Genomic DNA, 10,910 nt, shown 5'->3' on the forward strand with positions numbered 1-10,910 from the left:
AACAATAAACCTCTCAGCCTAGTATATCAGCGTCACTCTGGCTCGGGACCCTTTATTTAACCTTCGACCAGACTCACAACCACTACTCGCACATTTTACTGGAAGACACAAAGTCTTGTTTGAGTGGTCAAACCACCCATAAGCTTAAATCAGGGGTTAGCAGAGCCAAATCAAGTGAAAACTAATGATGTCCGACACGTGGCAGGTTCAGGTCTTTTTCTTAGGTAGCCCTAATATCTGCAGACCCCTCACTACCAATCCAAAAATTACAGAGAATGCCTGTAATGTACTTTTTGTCTGTCCTTCCCCCCCAGGGTTACCTGGACGAGATTTTCCTGGACCACCTGGGGTGCTTGGTGGCCAAGGTTAGAGCCCTTCCGCCATTGATTTGTATAATCAGTCAATCACTTGAGCCAAGCAGAGTTTCATCAGGTGAAATTTCTCTTTCCCATTCCAGGTGACAAAGGTAGTCCTGGCTTCCCTGGCACTCCAGGTAATCCAGGTGTCCCTGGTATCAGAGGCGACAAGGGACTTCCAGGCTCATGGGGACCCCAGGGGGAGACAGGAGAGAGGGGGCTCACAGGTATCTCTCTGGAGGGCCCTAAGGGAGAGAAAGGAGAGACAGGACAAGCCGGAGAATCAGGTATGCCATATACATGACAGTCCAGCAAGTTATTACGTGAATGAGGACCTGTTGCTAAAATGTTGTAGTACAGAGCCACTGATGCAAGACAAACGTGTTTAGAATACCAAAAACATTGTGTGTTATATTATGTGTTCTTCTTCTCTTTATCCAACAGGATCCTCAGGAGTACCAGGACTCGCTGGTGGGCCAGGCAGAGACGGCCAAAAGGGAGACAAAGGAGACCAGGGCCTCCCTGGTTACCAGGGAGAGTCGGGACATAAGGGTGACTCTGGAGTCACTGGACTTTCTGTACGTCATTTTCCATCACTTAAGCTTTATACTGTACATGTTATTTGCTCATATGCAGGTCAGTGCTGCTTTCATGCTATTTCTGTGTGTATTACAGGGACAATCTGGCCTTCCAGGTATCGATGGTCAGAAGGGAGGGAGGGGATTGCAGGGTGTCCCTGGCTTCCCAGGTGATTACATAATACAGTATGGTAGTCTATGACTGTGCGTGTGTGTGTATTTGTGCTCTTTTGTGAAAGAGTACTGTATTTTTACAGAAATATGAGAGGAAACATTAGTTTTTATTCCCATTATTGACAATTAAAATGCACTATTCTTGAAACTATAGGTACAGGGGGTAATGTGGGGGACATTGGATTCAAAGGAGAACTTGGAGACAGAGGATTCCCAGGAGTAAAGGGTAAACATGGAGGGGAAACCCTTCAGTGTTTTATTACTAGAATCATTCCAATACATAATTCAGTCAGTGCTTACACATGTCTCTGGTAATCTAAATGAGCAACTGGAAAATGTTGTCTAAAGAGATTGTATATTTTAGGCAATGAAGGACCCCCTGGTCCCCCCGGCCCCAGCACCTTCATCAAAGGAGATATCGGGTTCCCAGGGATACAAGGCTTACCGGGTCCCCAGGGGCCATCTGGGCTTCCTGGACAGAAAGGACAGCAAGGTGACATTATGCCTAAAATTGTGTAATACACTGTGTAACCAAAATGTTCTCCTGCTCACCTCTCCACCGCATCTAATTTTCTTATTGATTCAGCATTTGTGTTATTTTTTATTTTTTTCTCAGGTGTGACAGGTCTTTTGGGGCCAAAAGGTGACGATGGCATTCCTGGATATCATGGTCAGTCTGGATCCAAAGGAGATCCTGGCCTGCCAGGGCCACAGGGTGAGAAGCACACAGGGATGAAAGGTGATAGAAAGGTAAGAACTGCTGTGCTGTTGCTGTCATTAATCATTCATTACTCTGTCTTCAGGACCCAGAGGACACCCTGGCCCTTCAGGACCTGACGGTGTTCCAGGTCAAGTGGGTTACCCTGGCCCCTCATCCATGGATCACGGGTTCCTGGTAACCCGTCACAGTCAGACGGTGGATGTTCCACTCTGTCCCGAGGGAACCTCCCTCATATATGATGGCTACTCCTTGCTCTACATTCAAGGCAACGAACGCTCCCATGGACAGGACTTAGGTGAGAAACACAACATGTGGATGGAGAAAATAGGTTTGTGGCTTTAGTTACATGTCTCCCCTTTCTGTGTTTTAGGTACGGCGGGCAGCTGTCTAAGGAAGTTCAGCCCCATGCCCTTCCTGTTCTGTAACATCAACAACGTGTGCAACTTTGCCTCTCGCAACGACTACTCCTACTGGCTCACCTCCCCTGAGCCCATGCCCATGAGCATGGCACCCATCACTGGTGAAGGCATCAAACCCTTCATCAGCAGGTATGTCTGCATTTCTATCCATACAGTTCCGTTTTAGGTATTCATGATACTCATTTGACCCGCTCCTCTCCTATATGTGTGTGTGGACAGGTGTTCTGTGTGCGAAGCCCCGGCCATGGTGATAGCAATTCACAGTCAGACCATCATGATCCCACCATGCCCTCACGGCTGGGACTCTCTATGGATTGGCTACTCCTTTGTCATGGTAAGACAAACAGGATCAGGTTTCAACAATACATTCATTTAGTCCTTACACCGCTGACGTGCCAAGAAAGCCAAAGTTGTGCGGACTATCTTTTGTTGCATTTACATTATTTTATCCAAGAAGTAAAATCAATATCAAGTTAATTGACAATATTAAGAGGAACAGTAGATGTGCTACAGCTAATGTGAATATTCCACGTAAGCAAATGTTGAAGGACTTACGTTACATCATGCTGTAAATGCAAGTACAGATAACTTGTCCTACCTTATCCCCAAACCATCCCAACCACATACCCACCCCAATTTTCAAAAACCTCCCTACCAATGGCAGTGCGACCATAGTAATCCATACATATACAGTACATCTATCCATTTACAGTGTCTTTGCAAGACAATCCCCTCTGAGTAACTCTTTTTGCCTGCACAACTTTCAGAAATCAAACAGTAACTGTTTTCAAGATGTGCTTAATTTGGTTAATGAGCTGTTCTCACTGTGTGTGTTTGTGAAGCACACCAGTGCTGGTGCTGAGGGATCAGGCCAGGCTCTGGCCTCTCCTGGTTCCTGCCTGGAGGAATTCCGCAGTGCTCCATTCATCGAGTGTCACGGCCGTGGAACCTGCAACTACTACGCCAACTCCTACAGCTTTTGGCTTGCCACCATTGAAGACACTGAGATGTTTAGGTAAGACAGAAAAACATTGTATTTCTTGAGCCCCCTTTCACATGAAAGAGTAACTTAAGGGACAGTTCCCCCAAAAATCAAAAAATACTATTTTTATATATATATATATATATATATATATATTTCTTTTTTTTTAATTTATTTATTTTTTTTTATTTATTTATATTTTTTTTCCCCCTCTTACTTGAAGTGCCAGTTATCAATCTACATTTCTGGTTTGAGTTGCCTAGTGTTATAGATATCAGCCATAGAAATGTCTGCCTTCTCTCAAATGTAGGAACCGTAGTTTCTACATGAAACTGATCTTTTAAAAGTCTGTGGTGAAACAATGCTTTTTAGCCTGGAGTTAAGTTACTGTTTCAGTTTTGGCCATTATCTAATTTCCTCCACATATACATTATGAGCTTGATAACAAAGGTGGACTTCTAATGTTTTTCTCTCCACCTCTTCCCAGGAAACCTGTCCCCACAACGCTAAAAGCAGGCAACCTCCGAACACACATAAGCCGCTGTCAGGTGTGCATGAAGAGGACATAGACCTCCACTCCAGAGTCCTCCTTCCTAACAATGCGAGCAAAAACGTGTACGCTGACGTCCTCAACTTGGCTTAACTTGCTGTTTTCAGACGATGGTGCTATTTCCCTGCATGTGTGAGAGGAGAGGGACAGAGACGTGGTTTGCAAAACAGTCGGAGACTAAACATTACAAACACAGAGACCAAGCGGCCTTTTGTTCCTTGCAGAACACAACATGATCACAACATGTCTCTAAAGAACTGCTCCCAGTTTACCACTGCACTGAGTACATGCCCCCTAAACTGGTAAACTGGTGTTCATATTGTGTGAGTCAGGTGCTATACAATTTTAATTATCTCCCTTTTTGCATTTTGTTTTTTTTCCTTCTCCCTTCCCGTGCCACAGCATTCAAAGATATAGCCTCATTTTATTCTATATTTTAGCTCTTTTAAACATACTAATGAAAAGGATGGGACTTACCACTGGTTACAGACGCTTGCCATTCGCTAAATCACCGCAATGTTGCCGACACACATATATACTTATCACTGTGTTGTAAATATAATGCATTCCTCTCTAACGTAGTCCAACATAYTCTCMTAMAKSTTATAWATWRAAATGGACTYWRTRWSWYAYWRAGTCCATTTTYAWTWATAAGMYTKAKGAGARTATGTTGGACTTTAGTGTATCTGAGATTCCATTGATCCAAAAACAGTGTATCGAAGTCTGACAATCAGCGCCTTATCAACAAACAAAACAGCACTGAAAGAGCATCGGCGGTGTGTGTGTGCGTGTGTGTGTGAGTGTACATATATGAATGGTTTTGAGCTGCTTGGAAGTGGTGTGTGTTTTGTGACGTCTGCATGTATATCGTTGCACAACCCTGTCGATCTAGAACAGATGCACAAAAAGAAATAGACCAACAAAAAAATAAATCCTGTACCTTTGCTCTGTCAGAACGTTGTGTATAACAGCTTGTGCATTCGAGGATTTACTCTTCTCACATTACGTGAGCCAAATGTTTGTGATCCCAAAGAAATGCACATGTGTATATATATATATATACTTACACATAACATCTACCTGCTACTTTGCTCATGTTCTGAATTACTTTTGTTATCTCTGTCGATCTAACACAAAAGAGTGAAGGGTCATCATGTCATCGCTTTACATCAGAGTCAAACACAGACAGATGAGGATTGTATTTATAAGTTTCTATGCAAGTTGACATGCTTTAAAAGCTCTTAACACATGTTTGGGTTTTGTTAATCCCATAATATACAGTATTTGGAGATCCTCAGTCTTGTTCAGTAGGAGGAAGGCCTCTGGATACCAGGCATAGTCCCATTCAGAGCTACTTTAAGAAGCAAGCTATTTCTTGTGTTAATGTTACAGCGGTTACTCTACACTGACCATAACCTGTATTTGTTTGTGTTGCTTGGTTGTGATTAAATGCTCCATGAGTATATACAGTATCAGTAGTGTTAACAGACTTGATTACAGTGGGGAATAATCTTACCTAATAAACACAGAACAAAAAGAACTGCATGAACCTTTGAATATTTTCCAGATCCCATACTGTGTACTCAATGCAATAAAAGGATTTGTAGAATATCCTCCTTAATTTATGATAGGTGATATTTTTCGTTTGTTGGTTTAAAATGTTTTAAAATGTGACGTTCAGATACAGTACTCTGCATGGGCCACAAGAAGGCAGCATCAGCACACTTTGTGGGTAAGTTGCTGACGATTCATGATTTCAAAGCTCTCCTCCATTCATGTGGTTCACAAGCTCTCTGCGTTTTTTTATGGGGGGGATTTACTGCCACAGGCAAACGCTGACCTCTAATTCTTGAACCCTAATTTAAGTGCAGTCTCTGCTCCAACACTTCCACAGTGCGTGCGATGCAGCCGACACCTCAGCATTTCTGCCATGACAACAAACTCGTTCACCCCATGAAAACGCAAACAGATCGATATGCTCGGCAGAGAACCAGATAACCCCTCCTTTCATCTCCACTCTCGTCTTTCATCTATTACCGGATTCCTATCCCTTGTTTCTTCTTTTGTCACAAGACAGACAAACACAGTCCTTGACCCCTGGCTATCTTCATAAACATGCCGAACAAGGCCTAGACCTCTGACCAGCGAGTGCAAGATCAGTCAGGTGGGAGTCACACTGGATAACCACACAACACCAAAAGGTCAAATGACAGATACAACCGAGAGCAATGGCCTAACGATCAAGATCATTTGCTGCAGTGAGGCTGAGGTGTCAGCAGGTAGGGTGAAGGACACACTCGGACATGTTCCTCGGTTTATGTAAAGGGTAACCTGAAACACAAGAGACAGTTTATAAATTGACCTAAAAAAACAGTATCAGTATTGGTTTTGTACCACATTATTATTTTTCTCAAGTGGTGCTTGAAAAAGTCTATTTCACGGCTGCATTTACAGGAATTACTTAGATTTAGTTGTCGTCGTCTGGCGTAAGTGAGTTTTGGAGCTATCTACTTAAAGATTTCATGCAGCACTTCTTCCATTATAGAGCTCCAATACTTTGGAGTGAAATGCTTCAAATAAACAGAACAAGGCAATAAGTTAATAGAATGTACAGTTTCTTTGCAATAGGGGTGAAAGTAATTACATTTTACATTTACAAACATACATTTAGAGTCCACAAAATAAATATAAAAGTAAAAATAATTTTTCAACCATGTCAAGAAGTATATTCAGTTTATATACAATTGTATTATTTTAATATATCATTGTAATTATAACTGAAGACTGTAGTATCTGTAGAAAACTATATCTGACATCAGAGAGTGACCAAACTCACCTTGAGAAATTTGTCACATTTATTGTTGACGTCAACACAAAGTAATGACAGTAATTCACATGCAAATCCATTTACAACATGTGATTAGGATCAATGCTGAGCCTTGCTCAGGGGGCTTTGGACTTCAAAACATTAACCTCTAAACATTTTAATCCTATTGGCTGTTTGGTAACAAAATAGAGACTTATTTTAAGAACTAATCACTATAACGGGATTATGCTGGTAAAAGTTTAGGGAACTAATCTGGCCATATTGTTGTTTAAGAGCAAACTGACTGCAAATTGGTCACACAGTAGCATAGTATCACAATTTGTGATAACGGTTTGCAACAAAACAACAGCATTTTAATGACCCTTGAGCCTGGCCTACACTTATTATGAGGTCATGGTTTTTTATGCCTTTTTTGATGAAAAACTATGGGTTTTGAGGCAGTGATGGCCTTTCAATGTCATTTATAAATGCTTTGTAAGGCATAAATACTGCTCACTTTAGATGAGGTCACACAAAATACTTTACTAATGATTAGTAACTACCTGAATTAATCATGAATTGCAGTATTGATACGCTTTTATAAAGCATATATTAACATAGTCCCTAACCATTAGTGCATATCTAAATCATTATATATATATAAATGCATGAATAATGTACATCTAAATAAGTTCTTAATCCTTTACTTACATTTTATAAATGATCTTATTAATCATCTACAACTCCTCAATAATTGGTTTGTAAAATATATAATACTTCATCTATTTATTCATACTTCATGGGGAATCCATTATTTATAAAGTATGAAAACACAATCATGAAACACATAATAGACGAGCTTATTAATCAAGAGTAAAACATTTATAACTGTTGTTCTGAATTGCATACTAATGAGTGTTAATGAAGGAACAATGCTTTATAAATGATGAATTAAGTGTTTACTCATACTTAACTGATGCTTCATAGTGTGTAGTTATTTTAAAGTGTTACCAAGTTGGGTAATATAAGTCAAACTGATAATTGAATACTTGACTCAATACCTGTAACTTAATATGTCATGTTTTTTAGAATGTGTTTACGTTAAAGTGCAGGAATGCATCAGGTTAGTGTGACCCTGACCCTTTTCCTGAGTGGATCAACCTCAGGGGCTACAACCTCCACCCCCTTGACCAGAGCTGAGCCAAATACAGATTAGCTTGTGACACAGTACGCAATGCAAAACAGAAGTCACACGGGTCAAACACTCACAAACATACTCTCACACAATTGTAACAGAGGTACTTGCACGCCAGTGCTTTTTGCATCAGTCTGGGATTACAGTGAGAGCTTTCGTAAAAACAGCTTTCCTTTTCTTACACAAGCAGAAGCACTCAGTTTCAACTTTTTGTTTTGTGTCTATTTTCATATAAAGCAGAATGCGATGTTGATTTCAGTACAGGTACCTGCAGCATTGTAGTTGGAGGGAATGATTGTCTCTTTCTCACCCTAATGACACACACAACATGCTGAAAGGACAGTGAAATTGTGAACAAAATTCACTTAATATTCTGATGTTAATGTGACTGGAGTCTCTGTGGTACCTCACCTGCCAACAGTTGAGCTCATTAATGGGTAGAACTCTCTCAACCAGTCACATTGCCTGTTGGTACGTGGACAGTTGCCACTTTGAAGTCTTTAGACTTTAGTTTCATGTTTGAATTTTTTATGTTACTATTTTTCACAATAAGTGATGCAAACAGCTAGATTGGCTGAACCCCCAAATCTCAATGACAGAAATTGGACTTCACAGTTTCAAAAACATGTCTCTTTTTTCTTATTTTTCTTACTTAAAATTGCTTAAATAATGTAAATATAAATAAACAACAGCTTGTGGAGGGCTTCCTTTTCTTTTGTGACACCTTGTTCTCCATGCATAAGCAGGATGCCGCTTCAAATGTACACAAAAGTGGACCAACTTACAATTTCGGTGGTGTATCACAATTTCTTCTGGTAAAACTATGATTGCCAGTGATGTAATTTAGGATCCAGATAATACAGTACAGTTGCAGTGTCTGAAATTAAAAGATATAATCATAAAAATGGCGTTATTCCCTTGTTATCAAGGGTTAGTCTTAGCCTAGTTATATTTAAGTCAATCACAGTCCAATTGCTTTAATGCACACAGTTCAGTTCCATTCACATAAAGTTATTGCAACAAATTAATTTGAACCTTTTACAAAAAAAGTTTTACATCTAAACTGGTTTTAATGATGAAAATTAAATGTTGACTTACCCCAGGTAGTTTTAGTTTTCTAGAAGTAGTTTTGTTGTAATGATTTTTTTTGTTGAAGGAATTCTGCCTGAATATCAACAATTAGTAAACTGTAAACAGGATTTCCTGTTCATGTAATGTGATCAATTGTGTCATATCAAAGCAAAATACCTTCCTTTTCACAACTAAACAGCATGACATGTTTTTTATATGACTGTCTTTTAGTAAAATTGAGATGAAGCAGGTGTTGCCATATGGCAACACCATGCAATAGAAAGGCCCTGCACACCTACACGTATGATATAAACTACACGTATGATAGAAACAAGGATAGAAACAATCAAACTGTCTGGACACTGGCTTTTGTGTGTCAATGTTCAATGTGATTGAACTTGGTGCAAAGTGAACAAATTGGGTTCAATTTGGGATCAAAAGCAAATACTTTTCATCATGTTCCACACTGAGATGAGTAAGAAGTGGAATCCGATGTGACTTGAGAAGCTGACATTTGACGCTATGAACTGACATTAAGTTTTGTAAATCTTGCAGTCATCAGCAGTTCCTCACTTATTTGCTTTCTTGGACATTTCAAAAGTCTGCAAAAGTTAATTGGAATATAATGCAAACGTCAAGAGAGCCGTTAAAGCAAAATTTCGACACTGTATATATATATATAAAATAACCTTATGTTGTTGACTTGAGGTGTAGACACATCATGCGCCTCCTCAGACACATGACTTTAATATTCATGCTTTTTATTATTGTTCTGGTTTAGATTCTATTTGATGTGAACTTACATTATAGGCTCATAGTTGACAAACTGTGAAACATTTAAGATATTAAGCAAATGGTTATAAAGAATACAGCATAAAAATGGGCCCTTTAATGGTTCCTACACAAGCTGAACATGCTGGGACTGGGCACACACCAAGCCTTTTCATTCTTTTTTTAAAGATAATACCGGTGTATTTTCCTATCAACATCATCTTAAAAACAGTCTGTTGTTCTGCTACTACCTTGAAAACAATCCTCCAGTTGTTTTAAAAAAATGCATTCAGCACTTGGACACATACTGCTGCTTTTACATCCTGTTAAACATGATTGAAATTAATAATACCACTAATTATATGCTAGTTCACTACATTGCTAATTATCATGTTTAATAATTAGCAACTGTTGTGTTTGTTATTTATGCGTATACTTCAGCTGGTGAAGAGGTAGGAAAAGGAAAGAAAAAGCACAAAGGCAATAAGTAGTGGTACACCTTCACTTTACTCCTTCCTTTGCTTCCTGATTGATGTTTGCTTCCTTCTGCAGCTCCATTATTAGCTCTAAGACACAGACTATTAGCAGAAATGTGTTCCTCCCTAGTTTACCCACCAGTCGGTTTATGAGTAAAGGATCATGAGTTGAGGTTCTGACTGGACATGGTGCTACCAGTTCATACTGGACCTTTTAAGCTTCCATGTCTTCCTCTCTGTGGTATTGAGTTCCAGGCAAGACGCAACATTTTATATGGAGACATGTCACCACCAGTTATTTTATCCAAAGCTTTTGTTGCCCCTAAACAATCACGATCAAGTGTCCTCAACATCTTAACACCTAATTTATAGGGCAATCTTACCCAAATTACAAAAAAGTGTTACAATGGAGATGAATGGATACACAGACCACATAGTGAGCAGTTAGAACTTCTATTTACTGAAGACGTACTTTGTGAAAATGTGGCCTTGAATGGTGACTGCAGGGCAGGGCTGTTGTACAAGTTATTCATTAGTCTGCCAGTTTGGGGATAGTAACAAGCTTGAGGAAGGCCTCACACTTTGGTGAGAGGATTTTTTATTTTTTTTTGTGGGTGACACATTTTGAACTTATTCTGTTTTTTTTCACCATTTTATGATCTAAAACAGGAGTCGACTGAAGGACAAATCTGCTTTTCATTCACATTAAAAAGAGAAAACTAAAACTTTGACAAAATGTATTCTGCTACTACAAAGAAATGTGTTTTGAGTTTGCAGCACGTTCCCATGCTCAATAAAATGAACAAATTAT

The 10,910-nt window shown here is 39.5% G+C and overlaps 1 protein-coding gene across 1 annotated transcript in view; it reads left to right on the forward strand.

The window, feature by feature from the left end:
• Positions 1-4,370, forward strand: part of col4a1 (collagen, type IV, alpha 1) — a 34,717-nt gene extending 30,347 nt beyond the window's left edge. The window contains exons 41-52 of the mRNA XM_031869453.1: positions 315-365; positions 458-643; positions 801-934; positions 1,032-1,104; positions 1,263-1,334; positions 1,473-1,601; positions 1,725-1,823; positions 1,912-2,124; positions 2,200-2,377; positions 2,468-2,582; positions 3,091-3,263; positions 3,718-4,370. Coding sequence (XP_031725313.1) covers positions 315-365; positions 458-643; positions 801-934; positions 1,032-1,104; positions 1,263-1,334; positions 1,473-1,601; positions 1,725-1,823; positions 1,912-2,124; positions 2,200-2,377; positions 2,468-2,582; positions 3,091-3,263; positions 3,718-3,799 — 1,505 coding nt within the window. The 3' untranslated portion in view covers positions 3,800-4,370. The remainder of the gene's footprint in view (positions 1-314; positions 366-457; positions 644-800; positions 935-1,031; positions 1,105-1,262; positions 1,335-1,472; positions 1,602-1,724; positions 1,824-1,911; positions 2,125-2,199; positions 2,378-2,467; positions 2,583-3,090; positions 3,264-3,717) is intronic.
• The last annotated feature ends 6,540 nt before the right edge of the window (positions 4,371-10,910 follow it).

Source organism: Anarrhichthys ocellatus, unplaced genomic scaffold, assembly GCF_004355925.1.
Source record: "Anarrhichthys ocellatus isolate YVR2014 unplaced genomic scaffold, GSC_Weel_1.0 scaffold47, whole genome shotgun sequence".
NCBI lineage: Eukaryota > Metazoa > Chordata > Actinopteri > Perciformes > Anarhichadidae > Anarrhichthys > Anarrhichthys ocellatus.